The following is a 21,421-nucleotide window of genomic DNA, read 5'->3' as shown; positions in this document are numbered from 1 at the left end:
CCAGGTATTCGCCGGCAAAATCGGGGCGAGTCATTTATTTAATTTTCGAGATCCGAGCCAGTTTTATTTTCATCCCCGGGACTTTATACACTTCGCTGATTAGCCCGAGACCCCACGGACGAGCTCGCGGGGCACACCCTCCTGCCCGGTCCGCTCTCCCATAAGATGAGAGGGACATAGGGATGAGAGCTTGGAACCGGAGGGTGGGATTAGAAAGAGACCCGGAGTCGAGTTCAGAACCACGAGGTGGAAGGACTTGCGCCCTGGGGGTTTGCGTTACTGACCGGATATAGAGAGGTCTAAGCCCAGCCATCACTGAAATTACCAGAGTTTACCTCTTCTGCCGTTTCCGCTGTATTCACTGGTCCCCACCAACCCCTCCCCTCTGCCCTCGGCGCATCCTCCAACCCTCGCCGCACCCTGCGCCCTTTTTATGTCTCGTTCTCTTTTCCAGCCAGCGAAACCGCCGCAACTACCTCTCCCTACGAAATTTTCTGTGCGCCGAGCTTTATTACGTTGCAATCATGTTATTAAGATGTTAACCCGTGAACGTCGGCTTTTCCTTGTTCTTCTCCGCTCTGGCTTGATCTTGTTTTCTTTCTCTCTGTCGATTAAGCTTCCGCGCGATAAAATTTCATGCGGATTTTAACTGGGTCGCGTTGTTTTCGTCCACCGTAGGCGTTATTTGTTTATTCTGTTGTTTGTTCTGATTGTTGCGGTACAGTCGTGTATTCTTTGAAGATGTTGTGCCACTGGTTTACTATAGTTTTGGCTATCGTGAAATTAGCATTAGCATTAAATGCGTAAAACTTGATTTTTATTTACTTTTTTAGTCAGCACATATGACACCAGGATCCTTACGGAATATTTACTAAAATATTAATAAAGCATAGGAATCGAAAGCTCATATTAATAAGAACCTACAGACAATAGCCGACAACGAATTTCCTTTCATGGTTTCTGAAATTTCCTCGCGAATGCAGCTTGTACCTACACGCTGTATACTCTTCACTCCCCTTGCTTGCGAAAAACTTTTCAATATGGGAAACACGTAACTGGGCTCTTCGCTCTCATACCGGCACAATTTTCCGCGCTGTACATTCCAAAGGAGATATGCGTCGAAAAAAACTGAAAACCTGATATCAGCAAAACACGCGAATCCTCAGAGGCGTAATTATGATTCGTTCTTATTCTTTCTAAAAACATTTTCAGATATAATAGATATTCCAAGACTACAAATTATTCTGAATATTATTAGACGCCCGATGATTTCTAAAGATCCATTTTTCTAAGGTGCATTCAATTTTTCAGAATATTACGATTTTATAAATGACATTATTTTTAACTTGTGTTAAAGATAAATAATCAGTGAATTAGAAATTCATATTTCTAAGATTAATAGTTTCATGTTTCCCCTATTTCTAAGGTAAATTCGCGAACACCTTAACTGTAAGTGTATCTACCTATTTTATAATTCACTCAGAAAATATTTTAGTCGATGAATGTACAGAAGATTGACGTTAATTGTTTTATCGATGACGGTCGAACGTAGCAACGTCTATCCCGCTTTCGGTATGAAAGATGGTAACTGGGCGACGTCGGAGATCGGCAGTGACATTACTGATTCGAAGAAATATGAAAAATGTCGGTGGAGAAAGGATCCTTTCTATGGAAACGGGCTGGCGCACTCGACGGAGTCTATTCATATTTTATCATCTCCTTATCAATTTCTTAAACAAGACCGTATTATTTTTCAGTCGTCCATCCCATTTCCTCTTCGTACACCAGACTTCCGATTCCTTTCTTCCCGAACACACTTTGAAAGTGGTATCATTACCATCACGTTTTCACGGACAACGCGATCTAAGCGACGTAAATGTGTTTCGAAACGCACGGTGAATTCCTTCGAGACATTTTCAGCCATTAAATTTGGAACCGATTACATTCACTGTTGAAACACAACCAAAGAAAATATTCAGGAAAACGGAAAGTTTTTAATTTCTTCGGGAACTTCCCACCCTGGAAGAAAACGTCGCTTGTCGTTCAGTATCAGCCCATTTAAGGATTTATTGTCGTAGATCAAAGCAGAAAGTTTTTCAAAGCGTCCTCCCCGACCGGGGAAAACTTATTTCTTCGGCTTACATCAGATGGGATTCTCATGAACGAGGTATTTGTGACTGTTGCGCGCGCTCTACTGTGAACTATTCGAATCAAATTTTGTTCCGGCGCTCGGATTGTGGAATTTATTGAAAATATGGTAATCAGTTTCGACGCACTTTCCAGCAGGAAATAAATATCGTTTTTGTTTACCGAACATTCTATTTCTCTTGCCAAATGTGAATATCTCACAGCGATCAATAATAGTTTATAAAAACCATTCGAAAGTAAACGGTATCGCTGACTTCGTAGTTACAAATGATGTGATTAAAATTTTGAAAAGTACTTTTAGCCATAAATTGAAGGAAGATACAAAAATTATACTTTTACCATTTCTTGATTTAGGAAATCGATTCTTTCCGTATTGTGATTATCTTAAATTAACTGTGCATAATTATTGCTCGATTGCAAGGATTTGTAACTCATGTTGCCTCTGTGAAGCCCTAATGACAAGATAATCCTGTATTATGATTTGTCCGTATAAAGCGTGACGAAGGTAGATAATCTCTTGTTATCCTGTTAGAACGTCAGATGCGAACAGGCAACCCGTTTTAGCCGAGACGAAAAGTTCTTTGTAACTTCGAAAATACTAATTTTATTTAGAAAGTGCTATCCACTTTTCAAGTTTGCAATCCTCTTTCTCATCGCTCTGTATAATTCTTTTACATATTCACGCCGACACTCATTTGTGCGATAGGCGTCGAATATCAATGATATCGAAACAATCTTCTACTTCAACATATCTGCAATGAACGACACTAGCAATTATCAAATATTTAAATATTCAAATATTCAAATATTTACACTGATCATTATAATGCAGAAGATTATCATTTACTAAACTTATTCACGCGTTACCCCGTTATTAATCCAAGTTTCTTGTTTCCGCAGATGGTGACGAGGACAAAGAAGATATTCGTCGGTGGACTATCGGCACCGACGACGCTGGAGGACGTCAAAAACTACTTTGAACAGTTCGGCCCGGTGAGTGTTCACTTAACATTGATTAATTGGGCCGAGGTGTCGGTAGGTGTCCGTTCGCATGGTAGCTCGCGCGGTGACAAACATTCGACGTGCATCGGATCGTACATCAACGACAGTCGGCCGCATCGCGCCGCGTCGTGTCGCATTCGGTGACGGTCCGTCATTGTAGCCAAAATCATTGGGCACGGTCAGTGTTTCGTACCGCGTCGAGCTGTCCCGGACATTGCCGGTGATCATTGTCGCGGGACCGGTCAAATCATTATTTTCGGCGGGGCGTGCCGATGGCCGGACGGACACATTGTCGATCCGATTCAGCGTTTTGCTTATTTCCTGCGTTACGGTGCGGTCGTCTAATCCCACGGACCGACCGGAACGTGAAATTTGACAGGGCCAATCGCCGGGAACGACGAACGAACGAGCGCCCGCCGACCCGCTCGCCAATTCACGGCGTTTATTGTTTCGCCGATTTTAATAGGTGCACTTCGGGGGCCCCCTCGTTTTTATTGCTCTAACGACGCGGATACCTGACGTTCAGCTTGCGCGTTCGGACCTGGGATATTACAATTTCGAATAAAATTCTCCTGCGAATACTGGAACCAAGGGGATTCGCGCGCGTACCACTCCTCCCCCATAATTTCCCGAGTTTCCCTTGATTGTCCATTTCGAATCAAACCGGAGAATATTTTACTGCAAATCGAAATGTATAGTGGAACATTATCTGCTGGTACGGTTGCTCGTCCCAGTATTGGATTTTTATGGTGACCGGTGCCCGATCACCTGCCAATAATTGCAATATTCCTCTGTAGCGTTAACCCGTTGCTTTACGGCTTCCTTCACAGATATGCTCGCCAGAGACATTTTGTCGTTAATAACTTGCAAGTAGAAAAAGAAGTCCCGCGCTCTTTTCAAGTAACTAGGTAATCGAAAATTTAGAAGTAACTTATTTTTCACAGCACACTTTTTCATTTATCAAAAAATTTTCTCAATCTTATTATATACAATTTTAAATGAAAAGCGAACTATGGCGGGGCGTGTGCCAGTGGATGATCGAACGCTAGCGTACCCTTGATGGAGTTGTTGGTAAATATTTCGCGCCAGGTATCCGAATCGATCGGAATTGTACCAGACGAACTTGGGCCAGGTATCGGTGCGCGCCGCCATCGGCGATCATTGAACTTCCGAAATACTCGAGACGTCCTTCTCAATGTCGTTGAAGTGATTAGGAATTGGCGGAAGGACCACCTGAGACGAGGATTTCTGCTAATTAGCCTTTATCGACCTTTGGCGAAACTGCGCGGGCCATTACGCGTTATTGTGCGAACTTCTCCAGCTTCTATCGCCCCGATAATAGCCGTCGCGATTCATCGGCTCGATGTATGAGACAGATAATGGTGCTCGAGCGTGATTTACGAGCCGGTGGCAGTTCCCCGAAATCGTTTCTCGTCCTGGCGATGAAGTAAATAGAATTAACGGTTTGGTAATTGGTAATAACGATCGTCGTTTGCCTTTTTCTGCCACTTCGGCACTTCGGTGAACCGGAATTCAAGCCGTTTATAGGAAACGAACGATTGTTTGGCTCGAGTACTTTGAATATTTGTCGTTGTCAGCACCTTCCATCCTTACAATTAGGGTTGATGTACTGGTTATAGCCACTGCACTGGTTTTTCGTGATTTCGGGCTAACTTCAGTTGAAGTTCTCTTCATTGCAGAAAAAGTTTAGTTAGATGAATTATTGAAAATGTATTTATTGTTCCCATACAAATATGCAATTCATTTTACACCGTAATGACAAAGTAATACAGCAATCGCAAATAAATACAGTGCCTTAAGAAATTAATTGCTCGCAGCATGTAAAATAGACATATATTTAAAAGCAGCTACTGAGTAATTACTTAAACGGCATAGTAATTACTACGTTACTTCATTTAATGTTTAATTCAATCTACCCAATCATTTTGTTGATTTATAACCTACGGCAATGTAATTCTTGTTTACTTTTTATATTCATGTTTGATAAACGATTGGATATTACGGACGGCAGATTGGATTGAATAAAATTAAGTTGATTGATTGATTGAAATTGAAAAAAGCGGCAGGAAAAAACGAATAAAGCTTGGAAAAGATAGCAGCGAAACAAATTGCATTTGAAGAGAACAAGGTCGAAAATCCACAAAAGAAGACATTAAATAAATAAAATATTTAAATCCCATTATTACATAAATTATATAAATATTGTACACCTATAAATTAATACCACTTAACCGCATTACGTCCATATTCCCCAGTTCAATATTCCACCGGAGATTGCACGCAGCGAAGGTTACGCGCAAGGAAGCAACTGAAACGGGGAAAAAGAAGGATAAGGGAAAGACGGGGAAGATCTCGACATCGACGGTTATCCGTGGTTGGCGGCACGAGCCAGAAACGGATTTGAGATATCAGAGCTAGGCACCATCTCCGGTCTAACCTCTTGACTCGCCTCCTCCGCCCCGTTTCTCCTAACCACGATTCCTCTCCTTTTTCAGCGTTCTCTTTCGTCCTTCGTTGAAAGTCTCGTCCGGTTCCGAATGCATAGTTTCCTGCTCGCTGTGGCTCGAGTTCGCTTCCCTCGGCTGTGTGACCCACATACGGAGATAAGATCGGTCGCACTCATACAAACAAACATGTGTATACAGACGCGTACACAGCAGAAGCGGTATTGCCTTCTGTTTAGCAGCGTGGGGTTGCGAACTGGCATCGCGGGCACGTATCAGGATTCGATTCGTACGAGTACAGGCGCGGCGGCGCACGTGCCGTCGCAAGAACCACACCGGGAGCGCATTCTCTCCGCGCGGATACGTCGGCCGTGCACAGTTGTACAAACAGCCCGGCTTTGTGTATGGCACGTAAACACACGGAACTGCGGACCAAATCCTGCCAGTAGTAACCTTATATCGTTTGCCAGGCCGCTTCGGGTCGGTTCTGGTTCCCCGCAAGCCTCGGCTGCTCCGTTTCCGCCGGCGAAGGGAACACCAACGAGATCTCCGCCAATGAAATACCGCTGGCCGCGAGTCTGATAAAGTTAACGACATTGCTGGTAAATTCGTTATATTTACGCTTCCTCGCGATACCCACCCGCTGCGTTGCTAGCCGGTTGATCCCGTCGCTACCCCGATCGAGTTAGCTCTTCAGCCAGCTTAGCTCAGAGAACTCGTGCCCCGATGATAGCGATCTTAATTCGATCTTGATCCGATCTTTACCTTTATGTCGACCAGACGTGATTTGTCTGACGATTTTCCTTGCCATTTGTCTGCCTTTTGTTTGGAAAGGAAACAATCTATTGAATGAACTAGTTGAGATGTTTGTTATATGTTTGCTCCGATGTTTGATATCGCTGAACGTATGCTGAAACTTCGTTTCAAGCGAATTTTTCTCATTTGATTTTTGCAATGTAAAATGGACGTAGTCAACGGTTAGGTTGAAATCTGAATTCATTTGAGTTTCGACAGTTGTAATATTCGTAGATAATTCTAATGAAGATAATTTTGTGAAGCTTAAGTTGTTTATCTTGTTGACTGCAATTAATTCGAATCACTGATAGGAAGCTGGTAAATAAAAATTTTGTTGCATTTGGAAGATGCAAATTCTGTGGTTCGATTCGGGTCTGGGTTAAAACGCCAAGCGAATGGAGACAACGATGAGAGGAAATAAATCTTGGTCGGTGAACTGGGAAAGCTGTGAATCATTCCTGAAAGCTGATTACACTGACAACTATGCCATGTTTATTCGTTTCGCAATCCTTTCGAACAAAAGGAATCTCGTGACCAAGGACGAAAGCAAACATAAATTCGTTTCGAATATAGTCGCTTCAAAAATAAATTCAATGTTTTATCAGGATTGATACTGTTTTTGGATTAAGGATTAATAATTTTCTGTTAAACATAATTCTACATTCAGTAAAACATATTAATTTCTAAGGTTTCCCCATATGAGAAACAAATTTAACCCATCTTGAGCTTAGTATATACTTTACTATAACATTATAAAGCATATAGAAGCAAAACAAACAAATGCTTTTCTATACAGGTATTCAAATCTACCGTTATATTTCTCGGACACGTTGTAACATTCGAGCATACTAAATATATTCTTTGCTTGAGTTTTTGTAAACATCGCATCGACGTTATTCGAATTACACTTTGAATCAAAATTAAACCAGAACAAAGAGTTATTTCGTTGCATAATCCGTTGCAAATAAAATGATCATTATTCATTAATTTTGCGGCCACCTAGACCTATCTACCCCCCCCCCCCCAAAAGCCACGCGACGTAAAACTCGGATAAGGATGATTCGGCGATGTCGCTTGAAAAATGAATGGATCCCTGAAGAGTCGAGGTTTAATTGCACTCGCTTTCAACTTTCGACTTCTTTTCGTTCGACAGTCGAAGTGGCGGAAGAGGAACGAAGGGGCGCAGGAAGACGAAGACAGGTGCCCGCCGCGAGACCTCTTTGACGCGGTGCATAACGGTCGACTTGAAATTAAGAAATTAAGAATTAACGTATCCTGGGATTGGTCGGCCGGTCTCTCCGCTTTCACCTCCGTTTTTCCCTTCCGCTGCTTCAAACTATCGTCTGGGCAAGCTCGTTTAATTCCGCGCCGCAAAGGGAACTTCGCTTCCAAGCGATCGTTTATCGATACCGAGCTCCGGCTCGAAAGCCTCCGGGAAGTTTACCCTTCGCTTTCGTAAGCCCGCTGAAAGACAATTACGTCATCGAGATTGGGCGATTGGAAGCACGAAGATTGGTTCGTTCTATCGAGCACGCCGCCTCGAAGGAACTTCGACTTTGCTTGTAACGTATTGTTTACTTATCGCTGGATCGCTTGGTTTATTCAGGCCGCGTCAAGTTTATAATTACTCAATTGTGCCCGGGGATCGCTCTGCGGAGCTACTGTTTTTCTGAAACAGCGAATGCTAATGAAAGAAGAATAAGTGGCGGTGCTCTTTTGACGCGCAGACGTGCGCTGAATCAACGATCCGGCTTACGATTTTGCTTGTCACGGACACGCCCTAGTTTGGAAGGTTAAAATACGCGTTGCTGTCGGTTAGAAATTCCTTTTTATAAAATTTAATAAGAGAGTATTTGAAAAATTAATATATTTTCCTTTACTGAATCACGTGGAAACAAAAGAATAAGTTTCGAACACACTTTGTGCTTCTATCAAGAACGCACGCGGTTTCCAGTGACTCAGTAGAAGTTCAAAAACTCGGACGGTAGACGCTTCAAAAATAGGTTAAATTTCGAATGAAACTTTCCTGCTCGGTCACTTCAAAGTGAAATTTAAAGCCATTAATTTTCTCTTAAACTCTTTAATTCTTTCCAACTTTCGTTTTCTCGTTTTTCGAACGTCTCTCACTCTTTCGTTTTCATAGCTCGCGCCCAACTGATGTTGAAGCGACAAAATACTGCAAAAACTTGTGGAGTACACCCTGCACAACATATTTTATCTAAACAGCAAACTTCAAAAATAAGAACACGGCACCTGTGCATATTTGAAGTTCCTCGGGCCAGCCGTGGCCTGGCTAAATTGTTCTGCGCAAACACCGGGGGGTGAACGAGCGCGAACCGTTACACACTGAAATCGTAACGCGCGCGTAACGGCCGCATATATCGCGGTCATTTCCATGAATCGCTAATAATTGTTCAGCGGCCCTCTCTCACCTGTAGAACACGAGCCGGAGGCTTCACCGGGATTTCCCCCGAATGTGGCCCGCGCCTGCGCGGATGAATAAATAAATTTAATGGCGCCTGTCACGTAGCAAAACGGGATAAATTCCGGGCGTCTGACAGCCATTTAAAACAATGCCGTCGCGAATACACGCCATTTGTAACCCGATGCTTTTGTTTCACGTTGCTATTCATTTCGGCGCTTCCCTCTCCCCCACCCCCGCCCCGTCATCCTCAATCCGCCCCTCGCCCATTCACCCTGCCTTCGGTCGTCGGTAGCGTCCCCGTTCTCTGTCCGCCAACACCTAGGCATCGTCCGACGAACGGAGCGACGCGCGCGAGCCGACCGACGCCGCTGATACCCCGTTTTCGCGATTCATTTTTTATCCCCGATAAAAACGCAATTAAGGCTGTTCGATAAGGTGCGAACGATGGCGGCCTCGGGCATTGTGACCGACCTCCCGCGATCTTACGTCCCCGAACCGGGATTCATCAGCCGGATCAGGAAACAATTGGAACATTGCTCGCAGGAAAAAAAATTGCCACCTTCCGAGCAACCTAATGGGAGTGGGGCAGGCTGCCGGTTGCCAATGGTTCGTAATAAATCCGCTATTATTGCGGAGCTTCGTGGTTTAATTGCTCCGCGAGACGACGGTTAGCCCGGCATCGATTTTGCCATTAACATTTTTGGACGGTGTCTGGAACGATTGTGGCTGCGATGTACAGTTTTACCACTTTCCCAGTCACATTTGTCGATTACATAATAAAAATATAGAATTTTGCGTGACGTGACTTCGATGAATTGTAAAAGCTACCTAATTTTTATCAGTTTTACTGTAAATGAACTCCTTTGTACGGAAAAGTACGAGGAACCTGAGCGTAAGACATTAACGCACCGATGTTCTGACGCAGGAGCAAACTCCTAACGAGACGAACGATTTGTCACTCGCCTGTACTTTTTTATATCGTCTTATCATGGAGAGAATTTAATTGCGAACCCGTCTCACGGAGGGTCGTGGATTTAAAGCGCTACTCGTGTAAAGTGATTACCTTATCTCACGTCGGATGTTTTGCTCCCTAGCAACCCTAATCCGTCAGCGTTTCGTCCTTGTCACGGGAGCGTCCGACAATTTCTTACGATTCCTTTTTTTCGAAATCGCTCAGGCTCGAACAAGCCAGGGGTTGGACGGCTGCACGAACTTCCACGAGGACACCGAAGCATTCCTTCTTCGGGGATGAAGGGAACAAGGCTGAACGAAGGCGCTGGGGCGCGTGGAATGAAATTTATGAAGGTCCTTTATTCCAGCACTTAGGGGGCTGACTTAAGTTTCAGCAATTTATTAATTTCCTCGTGTTTCGAGCGCGACCCTGGAAACGCGTCCCATTCTCTCCGCCCCCTTGAGAAAGAGATCACGTTCAAACCCCCAACCCCTTACTTGTACCTTTCTTCTTAACCGGTTAAACTCGTCCTCCCAACGAGACAAGATTTCCTGCAGGCATTTGGGTTACCGGCCGCGAAAGCTTTTAACATCTTCCATGAACTTGCAGTACTGCCCGATTACGCAATTGAAGGATAGCATATTAATGAGAGGATAAAATATCTATTCTTCCTTTTTACACTTTAGTTTTCTCGTTAAATTGCTTCGTGTGGATGTTTTTGCGAGAAACATTTTATTTGGATTTATCATTCAGAGATGATGTTAGATAACTAAATATTAGAGTATATTGTTTATGTTTGATTGGTGTGTCGAAATGTCAACAGGAGAAAGGAGAATATAATTAAATGTATTTTCTGAAAATTTCGTATCCGTTCAATCTATGCGAAGAATAATATTTTATGGTAATTTCACAACTGAGAGACTTTAACTCGTCGCATTTTCTAACGGCACCGGAACATTTCTATAGAAGGAATTATTAAAAAATTATCAAAAGCGGCGTGTACGTTCAATAACGATTGAAATACCATTGTCACAGGCCTCTTTTCATTAAAAATGCCCACTATTTCGCCCGTGAAAGTGCAAAAAATTTCCACCCGAGAAATTAAAAACATTATCCCAATTGTGCTCCAGAGCGTCGCAATTAAAATGTTGCGCTGAAAATTGAAATGCATTCCGTTCTAAAGAGACGCATTCTATTCCGCGAATACGTTCATTCGTCCCCCCTAAATGGTCCATATAATCACACAAACCGACTCTATTCATTTCCAAAATGCGAATCAGATTTGCTGATTTTTCACGTGCATCAATTGCTTCTTTCGGTAATTGCATTCCATAAACAATTATTTAAAATCATAATTACAATTCGCGCAGTGAATGAGAATTCAATTAAATAAAATTAACCAAGGGTTAACTAGTTTGCGCAAATACAAATTTCACCAAAAATATCCATTACTCGGTGATACAATTGGTGGTTCCATTAAATGTTCAAGTTCGCGTAATTTTTCCAGCTGTATTTCCTCGAGGAACAAACGTTTCGTTTAACTTCATTGTGTATTAAATAAATGGAGTTAAGTATGATGTATGAAAATTCACCACCGACTCATTCTTTTTCAAATAGACAAATATCGTTGTCCGGGAGTTCTTGCAGCATTCATGATCTATCGTAATGAATAATCCTTACATTTTAGGAATCTTTGATTTCTTGTACCTGACATCTGAAACTGATAATCTGAATCACTTTATAACCAAACACACCCCCGTATAAGTATTACCATAAATATCAAAGGATACTTCTTATGAATTATGCAACTTCCTTGCAAAAATATCCAACATTCAGTTGACAACGTTGACAATCGTCCATCACTTGTATCAGTCTCTTCACCTTCGATGTTACGAAACATTCAAAAATCAATACAAGTTCATTTAAGCGTAGGCTATAAAACGCCAGTAAATTCTTCGATCCGAACTACTCAACGATATATGCGTGACGACCATGGGATAAACCTCGGAAATCGTAGTTAGTCCGTAGCGAACGGATCTGCGCACGATGGTTAGCGAGTCACAGTGTTCCGGCGAAGGGTTGGAAGACGCAAGAGAAGGGGATGTGTAGTTCGAGGCTAGATAGAGATAACAGTGGAAAGGGAACGGGAGACGTCGTAGCGATTCTCGCAACTCTCGTGTGCTTGCTTGTCGCAGCTTTTGTCTGGCGATGCAAGCATCATTAGCGTCGAGCGTAATGAGCACACTAATCACCAACCGGCTGCGTTCCGACGTAGTGAAGCACCGGCAGCTGAAGGAAGAAAAAAAAAAGCATCGCGCCTTGCCGGGGAGACGCGACGGTGACGGCAAGAGGGAAAAAGCGGACACGGGGCAAGTGACAGAAGTGTGCGAAGGGGGAAGCACACGAGTACGTGTGCAGAAAAATTCATGGCGCCAGCGGTTTCCACTGCGAGGAACGCGGAAGCGCGCCGCGAAAATCAGCCGGTTATTGTCACGGTCGGATCGCCTTCGATTCGCGAAAATGTTTACTGTTTCTGCCGAGAGAAATTTATGAAACGTTACGATCCGCTGCAAGAAAATTTTTCGAATGATTTGGAAAAGGGGGGATAGGTATATATGTTCGGAGAAGAGTAACATTCTAACGATGGATAGAAAGCGATCAACTAGCATTATAATCTGTAGGAAAAATTAAGCGGCATGCTAGCATATTGAAACGTTCGTTATACGACTGTAGGAAAGGATGGTAGAGGTTATTTTAAAATTTCCTCGATATTTGGAATCGCGTTTGAACAATTGATCGAAGAATATACGGAAACATAGAAACCGAATATTGCAAATAAAGCTCGTTAAATCAAAAGACTATTCTATATTAATTGCGTGAGGGGGAATTGTAATGTCAGGTACGATGCATAGAAAATTTGTATAGTGACAAGGCCTGTAGATGATAAATTTAATTTGTCAGCATTATCTTCGTTAAATTTCACATGCCGAGAGCAAACCACGAATGCTCCTCTAATTCTCTACGCTTCATTGCCCGATGTTCCGTATAATGGAAAATTGTGTGTGCCCGCTATTGTGTGTGCCTCGCGAATTAAATTTCGGGTACGACTTCTCGGTAACGCGTTCTGTTTCGGTTTGATGTCAATACGGGGATCGTGGTTACTTGATCACAGCAATTATCGTGATACAGATTTACGTATTTGTCATGTCCGTTGCAGGAAATCCGATGTATTAGTCATGATGACCGGCAGATTCATTACTGTAATAATTACATAAATTCACGTTACGTTACCTCTAATTCGTAATCACGTATTACCATAATTATCTGTTACGGGGATTCATAATTGCACGTTTGTTCTGGAGAGTACAACCAAGAATAACGTTTTAATCTTTCCGCGCCTGGATTTAATTACATTTTAATTCAACATATAATACATTGTATTATAATTCAGCATATAATACATTATATTATAATTCAGCATATAATACAACAGTTTCGTGCATCCTCTAGGTTTAATTGCCTTTAATAGGTTCTATAAATTTATATTAAATTTTTTTCCGGCAAAACATCTGCGTTAGGCCATCAAATCCTTCGCATTGAATATTTAGAGTTCATTTATTTAAAGCAACTACATAAATACAGTGCACGTTCTATTGGTGGAAAAATCAATATTGTTCATTCGAAGGAATTGAAATAGAGGAGAAATAAATGAATCTCGTTCCGTCAGTTGAAATTTTCTATTTTATGTCTTTTAAACGTAAACTGAAATGACTTCATCCTAATCTTCCATCTAATGGAAGACTTTTTCCTGGAAATGAAAATCCTTTATCGAGTCATCGATCGATTCCTAACAAATTCTTAAATCGTCATTGGTGAACTGGATTGAAATCAGTACGAAGCTACTCGTAGCAGTCTGCTTAGGATTGATTCAAGCGGAATAATTGTTCGGTTGGACTCTGAGTGGGGCGTGAACGACGGCCATTTGCATTCTAAGGTAAAAGTTTATTGTGCGATTATTTGCTCGCTTGTATTAGGGCATGAAAGTGATTCTGCGCGCAGTACCATTTCAGCGCAAAACTCGCGCCATTTTAAACCGTTTGCGAAATCGTTTCCTCACCACTGAATATTCAGGAACTTCCGTAAATATAGTTTCAGAACATCTCGACATTCACTCGCGCGAAGTCTTTAGGTTTCGTTATTAACAGATATAACAATAAAAAATGTTTTATATTATTTTTTTGTGGTAGTGTTGGCTAAGCAATTTTCAACTACACATTACGTGTTATTAAACATATAACCATGAAACATTGTATTCACTAGTAATAATTTTTCCACGGCACTCATTAAATGAGTATATTTTTTTTACAATTCAGTAACTTTTAAAAACTGTATATGTTTGAAGAACATTTTTCTGATGCTTGCAACAATAGCCAATTAATGAAGAAACATCTTCCTGCTTATGTTCCTAGTAAGCTGTACGACCGTGCGCATTACTATCTTCATTCACTCATAAAAACTCTACGTACGATACGAAACTCCTTGCTCTAGGAAACTTCTTGTTCAAACAATTACATCTGCAATGTGGAGTAACTTAGTGTCACGAAACAAGTACACGCTAATGAGCAAAGTTTAATCTAACTAACAATTATGTTTGAAAAAAGTTTTAACAAATGTGAATTAAGCGGTACAGAAAGATCAAGAAATTCTTGCTTCCTTCTCGACTTGTAGTTTTGCATCACTTCCTCCATTGTATAATTACTTTTCAATAATCTTTAACAAATGTATACGTACAATTATTTCGAAAATATATTCTCAACAGTGTATATATTACAAAAGTAATTCTCTCGAAAAATCGGGAACGAACACTTTACACTCGTTGCTGCTCGCAGCGTTCAGGCCGAACAAATATTGCCCGCGTGCTGTAACTAGCCACATAATCGCAAATACATCGTGAAAGATTCGATTCTGAGGATTCGATGGCATCTTTGGAATGAGCTAATCGACGAAGCTTCCATCTGGCAAGGTAGAGAAGGTTGAAGAGAGTCTGGGGAGAGAATCGCCGGGACATTGTGTCAAACAAAATCGGATCACGAAGTAGGTCAGCCGAGGTATGGGCCCCGCAATCTTCCAAATGGTCGTTCACTTTGCGAGGACGGGATGGTCCAAGCACTAAAGTCGAATCTAGGATCCGGTTGGAATCGGACACTCGTTCGGCCAGGCCACAAGCGGAAATGGCCTAAACGTCGCATTCTAAGGAGCAATGGAAGCGGAAGACGACCGGCCCGGATCGGGGAAGAAGGTAGACGGTGAAGAATGCGGATAGCGCAGTCGGTGGAGTGGATAGAAAGAGAAAGTCTGCGTCTAACAGTCCCGTTAAACATTAACTGCCGCTCTGCAGTTTTCCCCCGTAACTCCGGGTTAACTTTGATTGCAGTTAACGGCCTCCAGGGTATAGTGCCTTTGAAAGGGGTGGAAGGGATAAGGGTGGCGGAGCGGGTAGATGAAGAAGGTATCTGCAAGTTTGGGAGGGAGAAAGGGAGAGGGCAAGACGAACGGTCGATGGGAAGGAGAATTCGACTACAGGAGGCATCTCATAACTTCTTATAATTACTCGGGACTCCGAGGGTTTAACTGCTATTTAATTTCATTCGGCAATTAACCGACGCTCTATCGGCGCACGAAACACCTCGGGCGGTCGTCTGACCAGCCATCAACCGGCGTTTTATCGCGCGGAACCGCCGCCGCCGCCGCATTCAATGTTGCCGCATGCGAATCGGAAACGGCAGAAATGTGGACGCCCGTTGATCGCGCGGCATTTCAATGACGACATTACGTGCCGCGCATGGAATCCATTAATGCGATTAATGAACGCATTGTGTCTTGCGGTTTACGAGGTACGTGTTTAAGAGTTACGGGACGCGTCCATTCGTACTCGGGCTGCTCCCTCGTGCATTAAATGGCACAAAGGCGTTCTACGGTACGGCCGAACCGGGGATTATACGAATCGACGCGCGGCTCCAACGTCACGTTTTATCATACCCGGGATCGCTTGTTCCGCTGGACGCGTCGTGACGAATGCGTTCATTCGTTTCTTCTTTTCCTCCTTTTTTTATCTTTTGTCATCCATCAATGGGTAAACAAACACCGTGACGAGTGAAATATCTTAATTGAAACAGATTGCTGCTGTTCTTTTATCTACATAAAGCGAATCGCCATGTTTCGTTACTTCTCTTTCGTGTTGCACTTTTTTTCAATCATTTGCGTTACGCTGTATTATCTTGGGCAATTCGAACATTTCGAATTTAGTAGATATACATGACTCGTACTACGTACAAATTTGTGGTTTCCTTGTTTGGATCCATTCGGTGTCCACAGCCACCACGGGGGTTCGGAAGCATCCCGTGGAAGGTGGGAAGATCTGTAGCCGCTTACAGCTTCATCCGGGGGACACAATTTTCTCTGTCATGAAACCATAAACATCCCCAGCCCACGGTCATACCACGCCGACCCTGAGTCGCTCCATAATCTGGCCGCCAGTCTAACGTTGCTCCTGCGTTTCTAACGCCATTTAGATAAACTCGTAATCTAGACGCCGTTTCCTACGGTGAAATATTCCCTCGAGGGTGTTGCAAGGTGCTGCGCACCTACAACGCGCGGCGACCGCATCGCTGCGCCGTGCAGGGTTGCGAACCCTTCTGCGTCGACAATTTCGACGAAAAATCGATCCCCTACCGATAACAACAAGTCTCGAAACTGTTCCTGACAAATTGCTACACCGGCATGGTTACGAAACGCAGATCGAAACGTCTCTTGCGTTTATTCTCGATAAACGGGTCAGCAAATGCTCGTATTTTCTTCGTCAATTTTATCTTGGACAACGAATGAGTTATACGCGTTTAATTGTTTTTCATTTTTTTATAATTAAAACATTTGCTGTATATGCATGCTCAAAATACGATACATTATACCATCCCACATTCTTCACTGACTGTAATGGTCAATTTGTTAACTTTCATTAGGGATGATGTTTAGTTTATTCATTAAATTGCTGGTTAAGTCGACCAACTTGAAGTTATTAATTTTAATATTTTTTGATCACGTGATATGATTTATTTAAACAAGGACCAGAATGAAATATTTTATGGTGACTATCTCGTTACATGGATATTTCGTTTCACGATGGATCACTGCGAAGCTATGCATCAGGCAGCCTCGAAGTTTAATTCAACCCAGGAAAATATATTTCGTTGGGAAATGTGATACACGGGCCGTGTAAATCTACCGGCCCGAAATGCCGGAATGTGTAACCTTAACGTCGGCACGCGTTATTTGTTGCCTTACGCCGAAACGTATGTTCCTTTAAGAATAACCTCTGAAATAGAGGCATGGTATTTTCTCATGCGAATTCGTGTGACGTTCAATAATTAATGTTAGCATGGAAACGTTAATTTTAAACAGAAATAATGCTCAAATAATCACATAATATATCGTATGTCAATATATTTCTCATACCGTCTGCGATTTCTTGAAATTTCATCAGAAACATCATTCTATTCCCTGAAATACAAAAATATTCGCTATTTCTCCTCGTAACACCGTCCTACATGCTTCACATCGCAATCTTTATGTGACGTAAATAATTAAGATCATTGAACGAAGATATCCTTCGTCAACGTTGTATTTCAAAAAATTCTTTTCGAGTATCGTTCAAGTTTAACAAGAAAAATTTTATATGAACGCGGCTGACATTTTTGGTCTTCTTTCCGTGTTCTTCCCTCATTTTTTTCTATCTATGGCGATTCCAGTGTCAGGATGACGGTGAAATTTCATTTCCGGTGGGGGGGAAATATGAAAGACGGATGAGTCGAAGGATATGACTACGTCCCGACCGTCCTATTTGAAATACAAATGGACGATGGGAACGCGGGCAGAGAAAACAGGAGGGTACACCTTCGCCGACTTTGTCGCTGCAACGAATTATTTGCATAAACAAATTTCAACGGAAGCGAATTCAACGTGCCACAGTGTTTCGCCGTTCCAACTATGCACAGCCAGTTCTCATTCGTCCCTCTAGCCGGGCCGCTCCCTTCCGTCGTCCTCCCTTCGCGCCAGCCACATAATGATTTCTGACTTGTTACCGTAACTTATACGCAATATTTTGAACAAACACGGCTGTTTTGTTTCGGTCACAGCGCAGTTACTTCTGGCCACTTCTTGTCGCGATTCGAGCTACACACGAGTCAACAAAAAAATTAAACCCGTCGCGGGTTGAAGCTCGCGATTTTGGTTCGCTTTTCAAAGAAGCTTAAACTTGCCCGGTAATAATACGTTTTTCCATTTTGAGTTTCATTCATCTTGGTATTAATTTTTTCATTTCTCCTGGAAAACTGAAAACATGTTTTATCGACGCGGCACGTGTTGTTTTTAAGTTTTTTCTGTTCGTTATTACAATGAAGAAATAAAAGCAAAATGTCACGAAATTTGGATATCCAATTAAAAATATTTTGCGGGAGAAAAATCTGATATAATTCCGCGCAACGAAATCATATTCTATTAGATATTGAGAAAAACATCTCTTATTTAAGAAATATTACGTCGAATTCAATTTTACGAATTTAATATGGAAAATTTGCAGCAAAAGTCTGTTCTTTGGATTTTTAGGATCGAATTCTGTACAACTTCCTTAGCAAGATTCCTTAGCAACAGTCAATACGAAATGAAATACATATAAATATTTGTACGAATAAAACTCTTTCATCTTACATTTATTTAAATCTTTCTCATTTTTTTTATTTCGTTATTCTGTGAATAACTGCATTCTGTTATTATCATAAATATCATCCATCTTGTTTAGGATTACGGCCCGGATGACGCCGGTGAATCATCGTCACGTACACAAAGAAAACGTTCGGTGGGGGATTATTCTATCGAATTATTACAGTCGAGGGCGCGCTATCTTGTACCGTAAAATTGCTCGTTTAAAATCGAGACTTCGGTTTAATCGGCCGGGCACGGCATGGTTGTGTCTCTCTTTTTGGGGGAAAATCGTCGTCGGAGCGGTCAAACGCAACGAGCGTCCGGGGCAGCCGGTCGAATGTGCAATCACCGATCGAATGCCTCCTGCGGACGAACCATTATTCGTGTCCAATCGGTATTGTAACGTGGAACAGACCGGCAACTGCCCGATAAAATCATTATACGTCTCATTACTTGTCAGCTGCAAATGCTCGGTTGTCTGCCTTTTAATTTTCAGCTCGCCAGGCTGATCGCTTGTTCCAACGATACAACCGCACACACCACCCACCCCCGCCTGTTCGCAGGCGTTCGATTTCTTGCAATTCCAATCGAGAACAATCGAGTTGATCGTCTTGTTCGTTTACTGACCATCGAGGTTAATCGCGCGTCACGGCAAATCTTTGTCCTTTGTAAGATTCCTGAAGAGTGTAAATGAGTCCATTGTGAAATTCTTTTTCACGTTGAACTGGAGAATTGTCGTTATTCGATTATACACCGGTAAAGCAAAATACTGACAGTGACCGATTAATTGTATTATTGCTTTCTCTGTGAAGTGTAACTATAATAGTATGATCTAAATCTACCGCGAGAAGGTTATAAAAGGAATAATTATAATTGCCGAGTATATAGTTCCATTTTAATAAATTTTGTAAGACATTAAATTTGTATGTAATAATAGTATTACAATATTACATTATAATGTAAAGTATTATTAAATTTAAAATAGGAACCACGTCGAATAATTGTTTAACATTTGCCCCAAACGAATTTAGTTATTCATTGTCTTTCATTTCGCTGCAGTAAATCCCAGCGAAACCGAATTTTACCCCGAAATACACATTTAACAATATTGTACGGAACGAAATTTCAAATTACCCACCGCACGTAATCATAAAATATACATACGTTCCTGCAGGAATACCATCGAATCTTATACAAAGGAGACTGTTCGCTCGAGCTGCTACGCGCTCACGAGTATTGTAATATAATTTTTTGCCTTTTTTTATTGCGGTTCGAGGGTCGACGAACCGGGATATCAAATTTTCCGTCGGACGATGAAAGAGCAAGTCTTTCCACCACAGAGAGAAGCGTTCGTTCTGCGGTTAAGTAAATTTTAGACGTCCAACGAAACGGAATTTTCTTCTGGCAATGCTCACGCTCGATTTAGTTACAAGCCTAACCCCACGAAAAATCGTTTCCTCCGGGGATATGACGTTGTAAACGTAGTGCTCGGCGAGCGAAATCGAAGCCACCGCCGAAGATGAGGTTAAAATCTAATATAGTCTCGCCCGGTATACTCCGCAAACGTTAACGGCGCCAGGGGGGGGGGGGGGTGATGATGGTTCGAACGAGGACGGGATCGCGCCCCTCGAATTACAACCGGATGACGAAATTTTGATTTTCTTGGCCGAGCGCCGACGTGCCTCCTTTCTGTGTCCATCACCCTTCTCATTCGATTGTATTAGATCGTGTAATATGAAATGTCGGATTTTACGGTAAAAGGGAAACCTTATTTGATGTTCTAAAAGACGTTTACCCAGGAATACTACGTTGTATTCAATTTGATAAACTTCCACCAACATGTTTTTAACGAATACATTCCTTTTTGAGAGATTCTGAATGTTTATAATTAATAAGCACTAAAGATATCATTATAAACTATTGTTTCGGGTTTACACGCAGATTGACACGAAATTTTGCAGATCAATGCCGCACTGTTCTTTCATTCACGGTATCGTCCCCAAATGCTTTATATTTTCAACGGTTTTTGTAGTATTATATCAAGTTTGAATTCATATAAGAAAATTGCACAAATGTTGGCGGTATCCTTGTTTTCAAAAACAATGCAAGGAACAATTATTATGCATAATTCGGTTTCTCAAAATCAAGTTTTTTGCAGAAAGTTACTCTGGTAATCGACAATAAAACTGTTGGAAAGGTTATATGAAAGACCAAGGAATAACAATAACGGAAGTAAATACAAACACTTATAAGTAAGAAAAATCCGACATTTCATATTACGCGACTTAATACATCGGGGACGAAGCCTGATTACTCCCTGTCGCGGATTTTCTCCGTCTTGGATGGCGAGTTTCGTGTTTCAATTCGAACTCTTTTATTTCTTTCCCCTCATTCCCCCCGCCGCGACGGACCCACCGCCGTCGCACTCCTTTGTCCTTCGCAATTCCCGCGGAAGAGAAACTTGTACCGGTAATTGCGTTTTCGAGTAATCGATCCGAAAATATATCCCATGCCCCGCCCCTCATTTCGTCCTCTTCAATCTCATTCGGAAGTTTTTGATCAAAGCGCCGCGCGCCACGTCTCGTGGAGATACCGCGAGCTTTCCTCCCATCCGTTTCCGTTGCGTCTGTTCCAGAAGTTTAAACGGTTTACGTTCCGTCGCTCTGTAACAGATTTATAAGCATCAATTTCTTGTCAAAGTTTATCGAAAGAAGCTTTCAGACGTAGCACCGGGACCGCGAACGCCGGATCGAGCCTACCAGAAGAAATTTTCCGAGCTGCGCGAACTCTTGTTCCTGTTTTTTCAAGGGAGAGGACGGCTGAGTCGATCGGCAACGATGGATACGTTCCGGGATGAACACGGAAATGAGTTCCCTT

The 21,421-nt window shown here is 42.2% G+C and overlaps 1 protein-coding gene across 7 annotated transcripts in view; it reads left to right on the top strand.

Moving 5' to 3' along the window:
• The window catches only part of Rbp6 (RNA-binding protein 6), an 824,356-nt gene that overhangs the window by 591,112 nt on the left and 211,823 nt on the right, over window positions 1-21,421 (top strand). For all 7 annotated transcript variants that reach the window (XM_076368421.1, XM_076368426.1, XM_076368422.1 and 4 more), the window contains one exon: window positions 3,049-3,141. In XM_076368421.1, coding sequence (XP_076224536.1) covers window positions 3,049-3,141 — 93 coding nt within the window. The remainder of the gene's footprint in view (window positions 1-3,048; window positions 3,142-21,421) is intronic.

This window comes from Nomia melanderi, chromosome 6 (assembly GCF_051020985.1).
Source record: "Nomia melanderi isolate GNS246 chromosome 6, iyNomMela1, whole genome shotgun sequence".
Taxonomy (NCBI): Eukaryota; Metazoa; Arthropoda; class Insecta; order Hymenoptera; family Halictidae; genus Nomia; species Nomia melanderi.
This window is presented reverse-complemented; position numbering and strand designations above follow the sequence as displayed.